A 19,568-nucleotide genomic window follows, 5' to 3' on the forward strand; every position below is an offset into this window, starting at 1 on the left:
TGCAAGTAGTCTTGCCTGGACCACAAAATAGCCTGGCACTGGCAGAGAGACCATGAACTCTAAGAGCCTATCGCAACCAGGAATAACCGTTGTGGGTTTTCAGGGGCAACTTTTAACGTTTGCTCCCCAGCTGCAATCTCCAGCCTATATACAACTCAATTTATTTCCTGACTAATTATAGAACCTTACATTTGTGCTTACTGAAACTCATTTTATTACTTCTTTGTTTCCATTGGTTTTTCCAGTCTCATTTGTTTTGTCTCAAAGTCTGGTAGTTCTTCGAGCTCCTTTGCAATTTCAGTAGCCGTATGTATGCTGGCCCTGCCCTAGGTCTCTGCGCAAACCTGCTGCCTGTCTGGCTCAAGCGCTGGAGAAACGTGCGCAGGAGCAGCGCCTGGCGGAAAGGCCGCGTTCCGGCTTGGGAGGTGGGATGGGGTTTCCTCGCCGGCTGCCTGGGTCTCTCTCCCCGTCCCGACCCGACCCTGGGTCGCGCCCGATGCCGCGCTTCGCGCAAGCAGGTCGCTCCTCCAGTCCAGATCTTCCCCCGTCCCTGAATGGGGCGAAGCTGCGCTGGCCCCTTCGGCCTGGAGTCGAGGGCGAGGGGGGCGAGGGACGGAGCGTGGGCTCGGCCGCGGCCGCGAGCGCGAGATCCAGTTTCCCTCGCCGCCTGGGCGCTCCGCGGGCGCGCGCAAGCAGAGGCAGGGGCGGACCGGCAAGCCGGCCGGTCGGGGAGCAAGCGGCGCGCTGCGGGACCCGGGATTCGCCGCTCGCGCTCGCTTCCTCCGGCGCGGATGGCGGCCGCTGGGCCACGCGGCCTCCGGGCCGGGGAGGTGGCGGGAGCCGGGGAGCTGCCCGCGCCCCGGCCGGGGCGGAGAGGGGTCGGCGGCGTGACCTGGCAGCGGGACACCGCGGGCAACTGGATCCGGCGCCTGGAAGCAGCAGGTGAGGGGCGGCGGGAAGCCTGGGCTGGTGGCACCGGCTGGGGACCCTGAGCCAGGGCGAGAGAGAGAGAGAGAGAGCAGCTCCGCCGCCCGACTTGGTGGCGAAACGAACCCGCCGCATCCTGAGCCCATTGAAGTTCGTGGGACTTCCTTGGGGGGAAATGGAAAAACTTATTTAGCAGAAGTGAAAGTAGGATGCGCCTGTTCCTTTTATTTGAAACTATCTTCAACTCTCCTGGGAGGAACAAGCCGCAATCACCCGTCTCCAGATCTGTTAGTTGGTGATGAATGCTAAAAACACTCTTAATTTTATTTTTTTTATTTTTTTAATGTTTCTGGTGTGCTGCCGAAATAGGAAATGAAAGAACAAGCGTTCCCTTCCTTTCTAACTACAGTATTCAAAAATATACCGCAGTTGAGAGATGGGTCCGTGAAAGGACAGAGGATTAATCACCTGTCCTAAAATATTGAATTGAATCGACAAGCCCTCCTCTAAAACCAACGTGACTGAAGATTGGGAAAGGAATTTGAGGATGGGGCAAATGACCCTAATCCTGCCTCGTGCCATTTCTTCTCCAACTCCTGTGCACTGTCTGACGCCCATTTCCTCTCCCTCCTTAGGATTTCACATGGACACCCCATGCCCACAGCATGGGATCCAGTGATCTCTGGTGAGTGGCCCTTGAGCAGGCGAGGGAAGAATGCCCCTTTCCAGAAGGAGTTGCAGCCAGCCTCCCCCTCCAACCCCCTCCAGGTATTAATCCTCCTCTTCTCTCTGCTCCTTCCAGCTGCTGCACGTTCAGAAACCACACCCAAGGGTGCTGAGGGCCAGCCTGCCGCCTCTTCGCGGGCCACAAGCCCTGCCAAAGGCCCTCGGAACCAGCAGCAGCTGCATCGAGAGTTATTGTTCACCCATCGCAAGTATGGCTAGAAGCTCCCGGCCTGCTATCGCTCTTTCGTGTTTCTTGAGTGTCTTTCCAGTGGGTCTGTGCTAGTTGCTGGGCAGAACAACCCGCACCTCTGGGTTCTTTCAGCTTTCTTCCAATCCCTCTTAAGGCCTTTCCAGGTGACTGTGTTTCTTTCTTGCAACATTAAATGTATAGCTTGTTGAGAGGAAGCCAGAGATCCTTTATCAAGGAAATCCATTTTCCAGCACTCCAAATGATTGCTCTCTCTCCTCCCCTCCCCTGCCTCCACTGCTGGTCTGCCTATTGCAATGGTTTTTGCCATCTAGACCCACTTTGTGGAGGCGTCAGGGACACCTGTGGCTTTCTTAGCGATGGGCGACACCAGTGCCTCCCCCACTCCTGTTTCTCTATGCCATTTCATGACTTTAAAAATAAATAAAAGTAAAATTGGACGGTATTCTGCAAGCAGAGTTATACACGTACAATAAAACTTTCCTAGTTTATTCTGTGCTGAAGTGCTGGCCTCTGTTATGAATAATATCTCCTATGTATCTGTAAACTTGTGAGAAAAAGTATTATGAAGCTTCACAACTATCACCCTAGTTACAGGTAGGTAGTCGTGTTGGTCTGAGTGTGCATGCACACGAAAGCTCATACCAAAATAAAAACTTAGTTGGTCTTTAAGGTGCTACTGAAGGAATTTTTTTATTTAACTATCACCCTAGTTTATCTATCCGTGAGAGAAATGTGTGAGGTATTAACTCAAACAATGATACTTCACCTCCTTGCCTAATGTGAAACTGCTGTAAGTAACAGTTTGTGCATATTCACGTTTCCCATTTTGAGAAACATAAAAAATTGTATTTTTATAGGAATGAGGAGAGTGTACCCAATTTTGGGCTTGCAGCTCATGGGGTAATGGCCCTAACAAAGTTGGTGCTGTGTTATTCCATTCCAAGCAAATTTGCATATTTATTATTTAGGTGAAAGCTTCTCTCCCACCATGTAAAGGTAAAGGAGAAGTGGCGGGTGGTTTATTGTATCAATAAACAATATCAAAGTGGACTTTATTTAAATTATGTTGGAGGAGTAACAGCAGGCTGTTTTCTTTATGTGACAGAATTGGGGTGGGGGGTGGGGGGCGGGAACAGACTCAAGCCATAAATGCTTAGAGGGCCTTAGTATGATGGACCATCGTCCTGAGTTTTTCCAAATACTTACCCACTTTTTGAGGGTCCTCTTGAGCTACTCAGTAATCACAGCAGAACAGGTTCCACTCAAGCATGTTGGTAGAGCATGAGACTTTAAATCTCAGGGTTGTTGCTTTGAGCCCCACATTGGGCAATGGTTTCCTGCATTCCATGGGTCTGGACAAGATGAGCCTCAAGTTCCCTTCCAACTCTACAATTTTAGGATTCTAATGCCAGGGGAAACTTTTACTCCATCTAGCAATTAATGAATGGCTGCATGGAATGTGGGCTGTGCTTGTGATTATTAAAAGGGGCTGATTCCCCCAAATAATATTTTAGGGTATCTGGATTTTATTTTTTTATAATAATACTAGTTTAAAAGCAAAATCCTATACCAATCTACCCAGAAGTTAAGCCCCGTTGAGTTCAAAGGGGCTTTTCTCTCTGATAAGTGTGTATAGAATTGCAGCCTGACTCAGTAACCAAAGAGTTATGGAGAGTCTAATGTTTATTTTCCCTGCTATCTTACTGATGCTCAAATGCACGTCCGTTACTAGGTTCTGGTTCTTCTATTTGCTTTTACATTTTTGCCTTTTTTTTTTTGCGTGTGTAAGTAATTCTGGTAGGATGGGGAAAAGTTTAGCAGAGGAAGGAAACAACAGCATTGTGGAAATATTTGTTAATTGTTACCCTGTGTGTGAATATAAGTAAATAATTATATACATACGTCTACATAACTCCTCTCACATTCTCACGATTGTGTGAGAACTAAGTGGGAATGGACACAGAGAAAATATTGTGTCTACAGAGAGCTCCACTTGATAATAATTTTTGTTTATTACTTTAATATTCCACCTTTCCTCCAAGAAGCTCAAGGTAGCATACATGCCCCCCCCCCCGAGAGAGGGACTGCCGCAAGGTCACCCAGTGAGCTTCATGCCCTGGTGCAGATTGTGGCCTCCCATGTCTTAGTCTGACATTCTGGCCCCTGCATAATGATGCCAGCATTTGGCCTCGCTCTGAATGTGCTGCCCCACTCTTGCTGCACAATTCATGCCCACTGCCAAGCTGGAGATAACTGTGACACTATTCTCTTCCACCCACCTACCTGCATGATCGCCATCCTTCTGCTCAGGATTCTCTTTGTAACCTGATTCGCATCCCCAGCCCAGGAGGCTGGCAGGTGTTGCCTTTCCTTCCTCTGCTGGCCTCCAGCCAAGCCGAGCTTCACCAGGGAGCTACTTTCCCTGGCCATGCTCTGGCCTACTTCTGGGGCCAGGAGATGCAGCTTTGCATGTGTCTGCAGCAGGGGTGGGGGGGGTCGGGGCTCTACTCTGCCCACAAAAAGAGCATGTGGGCGAGGGGAGCAAAGCCCAGCACTCCCTCAAGCCAACTCTGATAATGGGGAAATTGCTCCTCAAAGCAACTGGGGGCAGGCAGTGAGGGAGATGGCAGGGCCGTCTTAAGCGCCCCTGGCGCCGTGGTGCGGCGGATCTCTCCGGCGCCCTCCCGCCCCGTTTTCCAGCACGGTGGGCGGGTGGGCGCAGTGCGGCTGCCACAGGCGCTGCTGCGCGGCGGGTGGGCGGGCAGGCACAGCGCGATCTCTCCGGTGCCCTCCCGCCCCATTTTCCAGCGCGGTGGGCGGGTGGGCGCAGCGCAGCTGCCACAGGCGCAGCTGCGTGGCGGACCGGCCGGCCAGCGGGCGGGCGCAGCTCGTGGCGCCCTCCTGGCGGACCGGCGCCGTAGTGCCCTGCGCCACCCAGCCTGGCCGTAGGGGCGGCCCTGTGAGATGGAGGAATCTGTCAATGTCTGGTCTCACATTTTTCTAACCTTACTTTCAGTTAGCCACGTCTTCAGAAATTTTCAAGTAAAAAACAAAAACAAATCCTCGTGAAAATTCTTTCAACATTTTAGTGTTGAAGTTGAAGTTGAAGTCCTAATAAACAAATTTTTACTGTATATTCAATTTTGCCTAATGTAGTACACATTTTTGCATGCACTTTCTCATAATATATGCAATGCATTTTTGTGTTTTCATAATTTCTTTTCTAAAAAAAAGAGTACTGATTAATTTGTATACCACCCTTCATCCCAAGATCTGAGGGTGTTTCACAATATAAAAATACAAAATGACAACACAAAATACATGATAAAACAAAAACAAACAACCAGTTCTCCCACAAACACATTTTAAAAACCATAGAATGTTAATCAGCCAAAATCTCATTATTCTGTCCCCATATTTTTTTCTTCCCCTTTATTTCTCCTATAATTTATCAAAGTGATTTATCAACCATGTTTCTTCTGCCCACTAGACCAATCTGCCCACTGCCATGCTTCAGCTGCCAGGGCTCCATGCCTGTGGTGGGGGCACTTGATTGCACCCCCTCAAAATTGTGTGCCCGGAGCCACAACCCCCTGCCCCCCCCGCTATGCCTCTGCTCCCAATAGCCCTTCTCCATGCAGAGGACCTGTTACTTGCTCTTCCACTTGCTTTGAGCATAGCCGAAACCTTTTTGAGATCTTTAACCTCTCTTGCAAGCCTGATCTCATTCTGAGGTTTGGCCTGCCTGTCCTTCTCCCTGCAGCCGCCTTTGTGATTTCCCCTTTCTTCCATTTCTGTATATGCCCTACTTAAATCTCAGCTCACCTCTAAGCTCCTTAAGCAGTCCCACGGATTTCTTTAGATGCCTCTCACTTTCCTTTATTGTTAGACTTATCTGCCATTGTGTCATTATTTCACCTTTTTGAAATCAGCCTTCTTAAAGTCTAGAGCAGGCATCCCCAAACTGCGGCCCTCCAGATGTTTTGGCCTACAACTCCCATGATCCCTAGCTAACAGGACCAGTGGTCGGGGAATATGGGAATTGTAGTCCAAAACATCTGGAGGGCTGAAGTTTGGGGATGCCTGGTCTAGAGCATAGTTGGACAGGCACTCTGGGCTTTAAAAAGGGTGGTTTTAATAAGTTTAAGGAACTACTGGGTGAGATCCCATGGTCAGAAAGACTTAAAGAGAAGGGAGTCCAAGTTTGATATTTAGTATATTTAGGTTGCAGTAGTGCTCACATGATAGTGTTTGTTTCTAAGAATTCCAACACACCACATTTCCTCAAAATCTCTCTCTGTGTGTACTGAAGGGCAAACTCAAATCTACTCGCTCACCTATAATGAGATGCCTTGTTGCCTGTGGCTACCAGGCAAGGGTTTAAGCACAAAAATCACACTATTCTTTGGACTTTCATCAAAGAAACCTGGAAATTGTAGTTTCATTGAGACAGAAGCCCAATGTATTATATATATATCAATGCCTAAGCTGCTGAAAATCTAAAATCCTTGTTACTCTCTACCTTTAGGCAAAGGGAGCTGGGCTGCTTCTGAAGGTGTTGTGTACTGACACCATTAAAAATGGGAGAACAGTCAGTTTGTAAATAAAATACTATAGTTTTACTATGCCAAACTGTTGCTGCTTTGGCTTTCCCACCAGAACTGTGTGGGTTACACTTGTATTTTGTAATTTACTGAGTTGCCCGGAGTAATGCAACAAATCCAGACCAATGTTGTGGAGAGTAGATTAGGAACATTAACACACAACCCTGTGTTAGCTCTACAGGGATCCTTAGACGGCTGTAGTTGTCTTACACCAGGGGTGTCAAACTCAAATTCATCGGGGGCCGCATCAGCAGTTTGGTCACCCTCAAAGGGCCGGTTGTGTCTGTAGGACTATGTGTCCACTCTTTATTATCATAAATTATTGTCACTGCATTCAATTATTACTGTTTTTTGTAATAATGTAAGCTCATTCCCGCCCCCACGCGGATCACATTCCTGCGTCGTGGCACGTGTGTGGGAGGGGATGTAAACGAGGGAAATTTGAACAAAAGGTGGGGGTCGATGGCTTCCGGGGGGGGGGGGGCTCAACTAAACCTTCAGCAGGAGGGAGAAAGCCACTGCTGGGATTAAAAACCTGCAGATGGAAAGAGGGCTTCCCTCTCCCGCCCTGTGCACACCCAAACCCCGCTAGGCAGGATGCCACACGCTGCAACCCACCCCATGCTTTGGAGAGGGGCGGGAACATGCGGTGCAGCGCCAACTCCCTGCTTTGCTTTTGCATCCTCCCTCCTCAGCGCCAAAGTCCCTTCCCCTCGCGCTGAGGGAGGGCAGCGGATTTCCCGAGGAGGAAGGCGGCGGCAGCCCCAGCGGACGTGCATCTTCGCCTCAGAGCTGCTCTTCCCCCCACCCGCGCTGTTGTCGTCTTCGCCACCGCCTCTCCCTACCGGGACTGCAGGCAGAGGAGGCTTGAAAACCTCCCCAATTCCCCTCCCACCTACTCAAACCGCGAGGCGACTCCATCTGGAGCCCTACATCACGAGGGGCTGAGAGGAGGCGGCGGCAGAGCGGGAAGAGCAGGAACCCGTGCCGCCGCCTCCGCCTCCCTCCCGGCCACCCCCTGGGGAGCAGCTCCGCCGGAACTGAGAAGCCAAAGGGCGGCTCGGGGTGGGGGACAGAGCAAAAGCCAGGCACCCTCCCGAGTGTCTATGAGGAGAAAACGGGGGAAGAGGGAAGAGAAACCCGGCTCCATCAAGAGAGCGGCTGTTGCGCTTCGCCTACTTCCCCCTCAGGCTCACTCCGCGTCCCTTTCGCCCACTCGCTCGCCCACCTCCCGGATGCAGCTGAGGAGAGGAAGGGAAGCGGCGGGCGGCGGCTCCCCAGTGCCGCCTCACTCGCTCTCGGAGACAACAGCAAAGCCCGCCAAAAAAAAATCCAGCGCTGCTTCGTCCCGGCAACAACTTTGCCGGCGGCGCCTGTAGGGCTTTCCTACCTCCTCGGCGGGCTTCCTCCTCCTCCTCCTGCATCTCACTTCCCCGTCTGGCCGCTGTGCCACCGCCTCCCTCAGCCTCATTCGAAATTGAAATTCCCTGGCCAAGGCCGTCAGCGCGGCTCCAGCGCCCCGGCCTCCGCCTGCAGCCCCGCCCCCGGTTTTGACCCTTGGCCAATCGCAGGCTCCAGAACTACTGTCAGCGGCTATTGTTGGCAGCGGCTACGCGGGCCACATGACGAGGTCTGGCGGGCCGGATTAGGCCCCCGGGCCTTGTGTTTGACACCCGTGTCTTACACCCTCTTAATTCAGTAGCACTGGCTTAAGCCCTGAATTTGTTACTTGGCTCAGTGAAGGCAAAGTAGGTTGGCGGGTGGTTGTCACAGGCGTTAGGGAATGAGCTGCTGAGGGTGGGAAGGGGCAATTTACTGCTGTATTGTTTTGCTTTCCCTCCTCTCAGAGGCCTGAGCCTTCGTTCTAAGCCAGAGCTGCTGCAGGTGCTGGAGCACCGGAACCGGCGCCGGGATGGGGTGGAAAGTGGTGTGGAGCAGTCGTCCCTTGAGCAAGAGCTGCTGCGCCGGCAGCAAAGGCGGGAACAGGTAACACCCAGAGAGCATGGCTGTGGCTGTCTTGATGTGGCTCCCTGCGTCTCCTGAAAGGCCACTTGCCAGCAGCTGCCATGGTGTGTGTCTTCTCTATGGTTCACTCAGAAGCACCTCAGAGAACGGGGTTTTTTTTGTTTTGTCTACAGAACCAGCAACAGGAAGAAACAGGTGATACGCTTGGGAATCAACCAGAGTTCATCCAGGTCCGGGAAAACCTACGAAGGACACACTATCCACGAGATCCCCCTCCTCTGCGTGCAGCCCCTCCCCCAATATCCACCCCCTTCCTGCGCCCTCATCTCACTAATAGGCAGCCCTCCAGGATCTCAGCCACACGCTCATCTGTGGTCCCCAAGCCTCCAGCCCCACAGCCTCAGGGTTCCCTAAAGGGGTCTAGTCTCTCCTCAGCTCCCCATGCCAATACATGAGCTTCCTGCCTCCCACCCCACTTGTCACTAATATGACCAGGCACATTATGGCTCCCTTCTGCTCTAGAGCTGGAGAGACAATACCACAGCAGCCTTTGTCCTAAATGGTTGGGCTTATACTGCACCCAAGAGCTGGAATAACCAAAAGGGAAGGGGGCAAGGGGTTGCTCTCATCTGGACCCCACTTCTCCACCCCACTTGTCAGTCAGAAAATTAAAGCCCTCTTAAACAGAAAGTCTCACTTATTGTTACCTGCAGTTTTAGAGAGTGACCTGCTACTTGATCTGAGGGAAGGGGGGAATAAGAAGCAGCAGACAATGGAAAAGGTGAATTAGTGATGTTCACATAGAGATAAAAATGAAAGACACAATCTTTTAAAAAACAAAAACAAAACCCTTTGTGGGGTTTATTGGATATTTCATGTTTGCACACATTTTTAAAGAAAAAGCTATTGATAAGCTACATTTATCCCCTCATTTCTCTTTCCCGCTCATAGCCACCCATGCCCGATTAATAAAGCACAAGTTACAAAAATAGCAGATTAAAAATACTCCAGATTAAGCTATCTGAAGTTTGACTAGGGAGGTAGGGAGCTGCCATGATTTGGGGAGGTTGATAGGACACCTCCATCTTTCAGCCCCTCTATACTACGCTCCACTTGGGGGTTACAAACAAGAAGGCACTTAGTGACAGCCCTACAGAGATATCCCAGGCTCTTTTTGAGGAGACGGCCTAGGTGTACAATGTGCCCCCGTAGCTGAGGCCTCACTGCTGAAGATACTTCACAAAAGGGTTGTCGTCAGCACCGCCCTGAAGGAAAAAGTAGATGAAGGCCAAGAAGGCAGCCAGCAGCACAAAGAGGAAGAGCTGGGGCCACAGGGGCAGGTAACGTTTTGTCCCTTTGGCCCCTTCTGCTGCTTGGGCCTGGCGCTCGGGATGGATGGCACGGCGTGGCTCCACCCCCAGAGTGGACAAGCCAGGTGATTTCCGGTAGAAGATGCTTTGGTAGGAACTGCTGTCCCTGAAAAGGCAATTCCAGAGTAGAGAGAGATCATTCCTGCCCCCTTCCACTAGGGCCTAGTATGAGCCCCAACCACCCTGCATCCTGCATAAATTAAAGTCTCCCTCATACAGATTACCATGGTACCTGCTGCATACATCAACTTTCCAAAGGGCAATGGCCACCACCCCATGTCTGCCAATGACCCCTCTCTCTTCACATTTATAAGTGGCTGGCAATTCTAGCCACAAGTCTGGGTATGCCTCCTTTTTGCTCCTCCTACACATCTTCCCTTCCTTGTACCCAGCCAGAGGGAAAGCCTTCTATAGTGAATGCAAGAGGCCACCCCAGGGCTAGGATGAACTGGAAAACATTAGCAAGTGCTGTTCTTCCTAGGTAGTACCCTGCTGTAGGCTATTGACAAAACAGACAAGAGTGTTTCAGCAAACCGTTGTGCAATGACAGATTTCGGCAACTGCTAAAATCAAAACTTCCTTATCACTAATTAATATGAGGCACTATCCATGGGTTAAGTCTCAATGAAATTAAGAAGTGCTTCAGGGCACAGTAATGCTCCAGCTCCAGTTTGTTTCAGTGGAACTCATACAAGAGAAGACCCTGGTGAATTGTTCTGCAAAGGTCCTTCCTGCTAAGAACTGGTGTAGCACAGTGGCTCTATCACCTGAGCAATGAATCTAGACATCCCTCGTTCTAATCTCATATCTGGCACAAAGTAAGCCCTTTCCCCCTCTCCCTACTCATCCCCTGTGATATGGCCACAATCATTCTGGCTACCTTACAGAACACTTGTAAGGGCTACAGAAGATAAATATGTGCAAAGTGTTTTGAAACTCTGGAAAGCACCATACAGATGCTAAGCTTTTATTATCATTATATAACTAGTTCTCATTATATAACTAGTTAAACCACAGAACCTAGGGCTTGCCGATCAGAAGGTCGGCTGTTTGAATCCCCGTGACGGGGTGAGCTCTTGTTGCTTGGTCCCAGCTCCTGCCCACCTAGCAGTTCGAAAGCACATCAAAGTGCAAGTAGATAAAAGCCGCGCGGAAACCATACTGTGCCTGCCAGGGTGGGGGCGCTGGAGCAATCTCCGCCCCTCAGTGCCAGGGTGCCCGACCTGCTCGAGACTGCCCTGGCGGGAAGGTAAACGGTGTTTCCGTGCGCTACTCTGGTTCGCCAGAAGCAGCTTAGTCATGCTGTCCACATGACCTGGAAGCTGTATGCCGGCTCCCTCAGCCAGTAAAGCGAGATGTGCGCGCAAGCCCAGAGTCGGTCACAACTGGACCTAATGATCAGGGGTCCCTTTTCCTTTATAACTAGTTCTCAGTCGCTCCCGAAGACAGGATTAGAACCAATGCGTGGAAATGGAAAGCAAGCAGATTTTGGCATAAACATTAAGAGAAACTTCCTAATGGAAAGTGTTGCTTAACCATGGAATGGGCTACATCGAGAGCTGGTGGCCTTTCCTTCACTGGGGGTGGCCAGGGGCTAGATGGCCACCTGCCAGCGATGGCTATAGTTGCTTCTGGCATTGCAGATCCTGCACTGAATCCAGGATTAGGCTGAATGGCCTCCAAGATCCCTCCCAACTCTCATGCTGATGATGGCAATTACAGGGCTCAGGATCCACTGCCTGAGGTGGCAGGCTCACCTTTAGGCACTTGGTAGCACTACATTTAGCCAGTCCTGTGACCACCCCTAGTTTTATGTCTGGAGCCAATTTAGGTTCCAGAAACTCTTTAGGAGCCTGAGAATAAGCCTGAGCGCTAAACCTTTATGAAAACCATCTCCTGGCTAGAAGGTGGTGCCAGCCCCAGGAAGGGGGGGAAATATTGAGATTGAGCATCCATCCAGCATGGGTCATGTCTGCCTCAGGAAGGGGCCAAGCAACTCGCTCCACAGCCAGCTCTGTCAGGAATATTGTTTCCTGTAGATGCCTCTGCATTATCCCTGCTTACCTCACAGATGGGACATCCTTCTGGCTAGAATTGTAGGGATACGGCTCTGCAATCTGAAAAGATAGACAGGTGCCCATCAGCACAGGGCAGCTATGAAAGGACCCTTCCCTGGGTGAGTTGGGTGCAAGCCCAGCATGGGTAGCTTCCTTGTTCTTGCCACAGTGAGGAACAACCTACTGGTTGGCGGGCACTGGGTGCCCCTGGACGTGCCCCACTGGTCAACGATGACACGTAACTCTGGTAGGAAGATGTGGACGCCCCAGAAGAATTGGCATCAAAATCTGGGGAGGGGAAAACAAAGACAAAAAACAAAGCCATTAGATGGAATAAGCAAGAGTAGGGATGGGGAAGGGCTGGCCCAGGGGGTCTCCCCAGCCAATAATGCAACAGCATTTTTCCAGGGGGGTTGTGATAGCCACATCCCAGCTCTCTGAGTGCTGTACTACCTGGGGAAGGGAGACCTGGCCACAACAGAGAATGTACCCCCTCTGCTTGCACCCACCCTTCTCCCATTTGAGGTTCTTGTTGCCACCAGATAAGAGATTATTTGCCAGGCTGCCCCTTATCAAACATTCTCCATAAGTTCCCTTGGGTCTCTCTGTTGCATCCCTAGGAAGTGGAAGTTATCGCTAGGTATTTACATTAAGCTAAGACCACACGGGTTTATGAAAACAGATATAAATTTACTAAAATGGAGATATATTGAATTTAGAATGTGCAAAATATCACAAAGAAAGAAATGCAACACCCCCAAATTGGAGAAACTAAAAATATTCCCTTTGGAGCAAACCCAAACCCTCTATCCCTAACCTATTCAGACCCTAAAACTCACCAGGCTCTCAGGGGAATCCTTATTTATTAGTTGCAGCCTTTTCCCTTGCATTGCCTGTATCCCCAGCAATCCCGTTTCTTCTTATCATTCTGAGATCCCAAAGACGCCTTTGCTCCTTCCTACCAGGCTCAGCAAACTTTTGTATATCATGTGTGACCTCCCTGATTTGAAGACCCTCCTGGTTCCATCTGTTTTTAGAAGCTCCCCATTTTAATCACAGACCCTTCCCTTTACATGTTTCAGGAACTCTGGTATTTTCAAATCTCCAACCCTCAAATGAGCAATGTGCAGTTCATCACATCAGCAAAAGTATACATTCCCATATGATACACAGTCAGTTCAGGACAGTAAAGCTCAATTCCTTAACAGGTGTATCACAGCTAGAAAGGATTAACCCCCCCTATGTGCTGCAACCTCCCATTTGGTCAAACTCCATGCAGCAATTAGGCTTGGAGTAAGATCTTCAAGTGGAGGCCGGATTCAAGATTAATTGCTGCAATGAAGGTGGGGAATCTTCAAAGAGATTTCTGTGATCTTCATGGGAACTGCAGCTGGAAAGGATAGCGGCAGTCATCAAAAGGGTCACCCTGCTCCCTGCCAGCAATTAAAAAGCTTTTTAAAAAATCAAGCCTAATTGCTGGGGGAGTGGGAGAGTCTGTGTGTCAGGTGCTGGTTGCACCCATTTTGCATTGGCCTTAACCACCACTAGCAGGTGGTTAGGGAATGTGCCCTGCAGCCTGAAAAAGGTTCCCCCTTCCCAAGCTGGAGTGTAGTGCTAAGTATAGTATCAGCAGATGGACTGAGTTCAAGCCCACTAGATGAGTGTTTCCCAACCTTGTGCCTCCAGATGTTTTGGGACTACAACTCCCATCATCCCTAGCTAGCAAGACCAGTGGTCAGGAATGATGGGAATTGTAGTCCGAAAAAAGCTGGAGGCACAAGGTTAGGAAACACTGCACTAGATGATGTAGCCTTCTGGTCTTCAGCTGGTAGTCGGGTCACAATAACAGCAGCATTACCACCATATAAACACATGGTAAAAAAAAATTAAGAAATGAGTTCCCAAATGCAATGGGTAAAAGTGGATACTGGGTCTGAAAAAGTTGGAGACTACTGGTGTAGCCAACACTGCAGAAAGTGAGCCCTATAGCAGGAGCAAAGCCCCCTGCACAGCACTTCCCAAGTGCCCAGCAATTATTGGATGTTTGGGAAGTGCTGTGCAAGGGACTTGGGTTATCCCACTCCTCTCCCCACTGCCCATCTGTTTAGTCATCCAATGGCAAAATGCTGTTAAGTGACTGACAGCCGGGTTGTCCCACCCACTTGTCATGGTTGGCGTGTGGGAGGTGGGGGCAGATAAGGATCTGGCCTGACAGGGCAAAGAGGGTTTCCCATCCCTAGGCTTCAGCTCTGATTCTACATGGCCCCAAATCTTCACAGGCTGGTTTCTCTAGCTTCCATTCTTTCCTACCTTCAGTCGCATATGTGGAGCTTCCTTCATGGCGAGGCAAACGGTAATTTTCACTCAGGTAGGATCTGGTGGGACTGGGACCTAGGGAAGGACAGGGTGGGGGAAGATATTTAGCAAAACGGTTTTCCTCTCCTATTAGACTTCATGGTTTTGTTAAAAATGAGATTTCTAGGCCTTGTGGCTGTGGGGAAATGTTAATGGGGAGAGTGGAAGACAGGCAGCAATGTAGCTGAACAGAATAGGCCTCAGCACACTGCATATTTCTGCACTTACATTATATGGGTTGTAGGTTAATCTGTTTGAGATGCAGAATATTGATTTTGACAGGGCATGCCTCCCTTGTCATAGCTAACCCCGATACCAAGACTGTCGAAACACTGCAAAATCAAAACTGCTCACCTTAATTCACCAAAACTTAGTTGCACTTTGTCCCATCAACAAATCATTGGGACAAGAGATCCTAGACTAGGTTAAAGTTAATTTTCATAGGATTTCGCTTTGTTAAACCACTTTGAGGGGCTTTTTTACAATCAAGTAGTATATAAATTTTATGAAATGAAATAAATGACTAATCTTAGTCTACATATGAGCCCCTTGTTTTCAGAATGAGATACCGAAGCCAAGCTGAGAAAATATAAACCTTATCAATTTTGATGACTGTATTTTCAGAAAGCAAGACTTGAATGTGGAGAACAGTGGAGGCCCCTACCTTCATTTATATACTCAGAATAGTATTCCTTGGTTCTTGGAGAGTCATAGTTTTCTGTTACATAAGTCCTTGTAGAGCCAAGAGCTGGGAGGGACAAAGTGAATTGGAGAGAGTTTGGTTTGGTGGCAGCAGTTGTCCTTTGCTCCCCAAAAGTACTAGAAAACTGACAACACGCCCAGGCTATGCTGCCCTGCCCTGCCCTCCTCTTAGAGATGCTCCTCTTAGTGATGATATTCCAACCGGACAAAGCTACCCTTGTTGCCCCCCATCTCTCTCCTAGATTGATGCTCTAATGGTCCCTTAATTATCAGTTATATTCGTTCCTGCAAACCGGCTTTCTGTTTTACTGGGACTTCAGGAGTTATTTCTAAATAGACTCACCTTCTCGCCCATAGTTGAGGTTTGGCCTGCTCTGAGGACTCACAAAGGTCTCTCGGATGTAGCTTTCGCTGGTAGCTGGCTCTACATGTGTAAAAACACATGGGAAAGAGGGGCATTAAGACAAGTGTTTGACAGGGGTACCTGTCTCTGTTTCCCCCCCAATTATTCTCACCTGTGGACAGTGATCCTTTTCCAGGTGAAGGACGCTTTGTCCGCTCAGTCTCGTATTCATACACTTTCTTTTCATAAAGTTTCCGGGTTGATCCTGAAGGATAGAATCCAAGCTGGAGGTTAACTCCTAGATGACAAAAGTTTCCTGCTCCCACATTTGTTCTTTGTGGCTGCTTTTCTCAGTCCCCTTCAAAGTACGGGCTGGTGATTCTTAATTTTTAAAAGGAGGACATGGTGAATTCTCCCCATCGTATGCTCCATTCCTTCAAACACCTCTCTCTCAAACCTAGCCATACTCAGAATTAAGAGCTGGACAGGATGATGTGTGACAGGAAGGGTCCATCTTCCCTTATACACCATTCCCTTCTGCTATGTAGAAGGCGGGCTTTTGGGTGGCCACAGTGTTATTTTTCTAGAAAAAAAAGGTGTTGGAACCTTGTTCTCTTATAATGGCAATGGCGCCCAACTGAGAGGTGACACCACTGAGGTCTGGTAAGTTCCAGCTGAAAAAAAGCCCTGGGTTGCCTGATCCAAAAGAAGACTGGGCTACTGCATCTTTACAAATTCAGTGTACAAGAGGGAATTTCTGTACGTAAAGTTCATCATGCAAGTCACACCTTCTGAAAACCCTTCCCCTTGTTGGCATCTATCTCGAGAGAGAATGGAGTGTGCCTAAAAGGGGGGTGGGGTGAAGACAATTGGTGTGTTAGCAGCAAACCTGGGGTGCAAACCTGCCCAGTCCAAAGGAAAGCAGAACACTATGCTTGGCTGCAGGAGTTGCCGGAAGGAGGCATACAAGGTGCAATCCAATCATTTTAGGGACTCTACTCCAGACTGGTTTAGGATTTACTCTTTAGCCTTTTCCTCTCCTGAAGATATCCCGCAAGGCAGCGGAGGTTTAGGATCAGATTTCCTTCTCCTAGATGGGCTACTTTCCCAGATGGACCAGCCCCAGCATCTGTCCCTCATGTCCCACAACAGCACATGCAGAATCTACCTTCTTGACCATCGGACCCCCTATTGGTCTTGTCCACTCAATCCAATTCTCTTTTACATCTGTCCACTCTAACAGATTCCCCTCTTTACACTTTAAATATACGCTCACTGTAGGCCTGGCTTACTGAGTTTTCCCTTTCTAAGCTCCAATTGCAAATCTATTTCATTCCCCTGAGAGAGACAGGTGCAGTGCTAGAGGCCATACCAACAAGAGGCCCATGTGGGATGCTGTATTTCTTCAAACGGGCAATAAGCTCTTTATCCGTCAAATCTTCATACTTCTCCATGGTGCTACCTAGAAAACACAGAATGGGGTTGGGGGAGCATGAAGGGAGACAGTTACATAGAGTACTCCTCATGCCATGATTTTAAGAATGAATATATATATATATATATATATCCTGAAAAATCTCACAGACTACACCAGCAATTAAAACAATTGACATTGAAACAAAATGCAAGCTGGTAACAAATGAGATTGTGACAGGTTCCACACAAATAACCATTTCATAAGTGGGGGTGATTTCACCATAGTGAAGTGGGCAAAACAAAGTCAGGCACTCACAAAACCAACTATATAAGAATGAACTAAGGCAGGGAAACAAAAATAGTCTGCAATCTAAGCACAGTTCATAGAGAATTAACTTCCATGGAACTCGATGGGACTTAACTTATTAGTAAACAATGAAAAATTAAGTGCTTTTTTTTTCTCCAAGAGAGGTGAGAAAGGCCCCAAAAGGCAGCATTGCCTGAGCTCTTAACACTTACAAGTGATTGATTGCTAATGGGTTGAGCAGGGCAGGGCAATGTGATTTAGATCAAACGCAATTTATTGACCTTGCAAATAAACATAGTTGCCAAAGTCTATAGAAAGGGCATGTAATTTCCCAACTACCAGTACTCACCAGGTGAGTACGCCTTTTACGTGATTTTAAACTTTTGGTACTGAATAAGGTACAATATGAATGATCTCCTCTTTTAAAAAATGGGAGCATTTGAAAGTGGGGAAGATAACACAAGAGAATATTTGCCTTATCAATCCAGAATACATAAATTGGAAGCAGCATGAGCTACATGCGGGCAAAACCCTTAACTCCTCCCGATTGCACATGTTCGCCCTGTACTGAAAGGCGCCACGGAATGGGGGAAGCAGTTCAGCAGGAAGAGCAGACGAAGAAAGAGGCAGGAGGCGGGCAGGTGCCAGGTGTTTCTCAAGAATGGCAGCAAGGCAAAGCTGGGGCCTGGGAACTTGGCTATCATTCGCTCCGGGGAAAGAGGCCGGGGGGGGGGGCTCCAGTCCCGAGCAGTGCTCGGAGCATCCCTTAGCAGGAACGCGAAGGCCGAGGGAGGAGCGTCAAGCGACCGCGGCCAAGTTTCCCAAAGTCAAGGCCGCGGGGCCGCGGCGGGCAAACCAACGGCGACGCCCCGCTCCGTAGCAAGGAGCCCTCGGAGCGGGGAAAGAGCGCAGCTCCCGCCGCGGCACACGTGCTCCATCCCGGGCGGCCCGGCTTGCCCGAAGGGGCGGCGAGCGACCTTGGCCTTGGCGCTGCCAGTCCTTCACCCCTGGACTCTCTCGCGCTCCCTCCGACGGGCCCCGGCTGCTCTGGCCCCCGGCCGCAGCTCGCTCTCGGCGTCCCTCGCTCTCCGCGCTTCGCTCGCAGCGCTCCCGCCTGGTGACAGGCAGCGGGGGAGCGAGCCTCCTCGGGAGAAAGGCCTCGCCTGCCCGCCCGGGCAGCCGCGGAATCCGGCTACGGAAGGCCGGGAGCGGCGAGGTAGGAACCCGCCGGAGTTAAAACGGCGCTGGGAGGTCAGCGGCAGAAAGCGACGAAGGAGAAGCGGGGGAGCCGCGCCCTACCTGCTGCTGCTGCTGCTACTACGAGCGCGCTGGGCTGGGCACCATCGCCAACTGACTCAGGCGGGATCTCGCCTGGACGCGGCCCCGCCTCGTCGTCCTGCTCCTCGGACCCCGCCCGACTCCGGGGCGGGCCTCCGTAAGCGCCCTTTCACTTCGGCTGCTTTCCAGCCTTCCTTATGGGCTCCGCGAGTTCGCGCAGCAGCCCTGAGCTGAGCTGTCGGCCAAACAATGGGGAGGCAAGCAGGCCGGCCCGCCAGAAAGGAGACGCCCGCCGCCTCCCGGCCCTCGACGCCCGCCGCGGCGCGCCCTTTCCTCAGGAGCTGAACCCGCCTAAGTAGGACAGGCGGGAAGCCCGAGCTTGTATGTAATGGAGCGCACGAAGCCGGACGTCCCGGCCGGGGATCTTGAAGTGGGGAGAGGAGGCTGCTGGAGAGTCTCTCCTTGCCTTGGCAAAGGCGGGCAGCAGCGCCTGGCAAACAGCGGGCAAGCTGGACTCGGGCCTGATTCACTGCAGCGCAGTTTGGAGGAGAAGGGGGTCTGGCAACGAAAATCCACCTCTTTATTTTATAGCTATTAAAATGTTATATTTAATTCTCGGTTTAGTCCCTTGCCAGACAAACCTAGAAATATATATTTGCCATTATTGAAGCGTCTTCTTGTTCTGCCTACTATTGGAGCAGTTTGAAATGAAAATAGCATTTTAGACAAAATATTCATTTCTAGAACCAAAATTCTGCCCATTAGGGAGAGTTTCATTCTTCCCCATAACTCAATATTTTTTTATATACTGTATCTTTCTATGTCTTTACATAATTATCTTGAAATATATTGGAGTTTTTCGCTGTTATCTATATTTCCAGATACTTCACCTTTTTCCCAGTTGTCAGTCCGCTGGCAGTCCAATCTTTTTTTTCTTTTGCCTGTGCATCCATATTTTTCACTAAAACCTTAGTTTTAGTTGTTTTAAGACCTGCAACTTCTCCATATTTCCTTATTTCCTCTTAGGTACAATTGTCAATGGTTCTTCTACAGAAAACACCACATGCAAAGGCTTTTATCTTATAATTCTGTTGGCCCACCCATATCCCCATTATGTCAGAATTATTTATCCTCTGCACCAAAATCTCTTAGGGGGCGGGCTGGATTACCAAATAGGCAGAGTAGGCACTGGCCTTTGGGCCCCACACTTTTTCGGGGTCCCGCGACAATGGATCAAAACAATATTTTGATCTTGAAAGAAAACAACAATCAAGCTTTCTTAGTTCAATGTTATTCCAGCATGCGCA

General features: G+C 49.7%; 2 protein-coding genes across 2 annotated transcripts; one reads left to right on the forward strand and one right to left on the reverse strand.

Annotated features, from left to right (window-relative positions):
* Window positions 1–739: 739 nt before the first annotated feature.
* On the forward strand, window positions 740–9,693 carry LOC118097570 (uncharacterized). The gene is made up of 4 exons (XM_060268715.1): window positions 740–942; window positions 1,730–1,862; window positions 8,316–8,454; window positions 8,607–9,693. Exons 1-4 carry the CDS (start codon window positions 792–794, stop codon window positions 8,886–8,888), a joined length of 705 nt encoding a protein of 234 aa, XP_060124698.1. The 5' UTR covers window positions 740–791; the 3' UTR covers window positions 8,889–9,693.
* On the reverse strand, window positions 9,261–18,478 carry EMD (emerin). The gene is made up of 9 exons (XM_035141185.2): window positions 18,283–18,478; window positions 16,633–16,722; window positions 15,433–15,525; window positions 15,261–15,341; window positions 14,880–14,963; window positions 14,171–14,251; window positions 12,045–12,148; window positions 11,868–11,920; window positions 9,261–9,909 (listed from the first exon to the last, which is right to left on the reverse strand). The coding sequence occupies exons 2-9, from the start codon at window positions 16,712–16,714 to the stop codon at window positions 9,654–9,656; spliced, it is 834 nt and encodes a 277-aa protein (XP_034997076.2). The 5' UTR covers window positions 16,715–16,722; window positions 18,283–18,478; the 3' UTR covers window positions 9,261–9,653.
* Window positions 18,479–19,568: the final 1,090 nt, after the last annotated feature.

This window comes from Zootoca vivipara, chromosome 16 (genome assembly GCF_963506605.1).
Source record: "Zootoca vivipara chromosome 16, rZooViv1.1, whole genome shotgun sequence".
Lineage (NCBI taxonomy): Eukaryota > Metazoa > Chordata > Lepidosauria > Squamata > Lacertidae > Zootoca > Zootoca vivipara.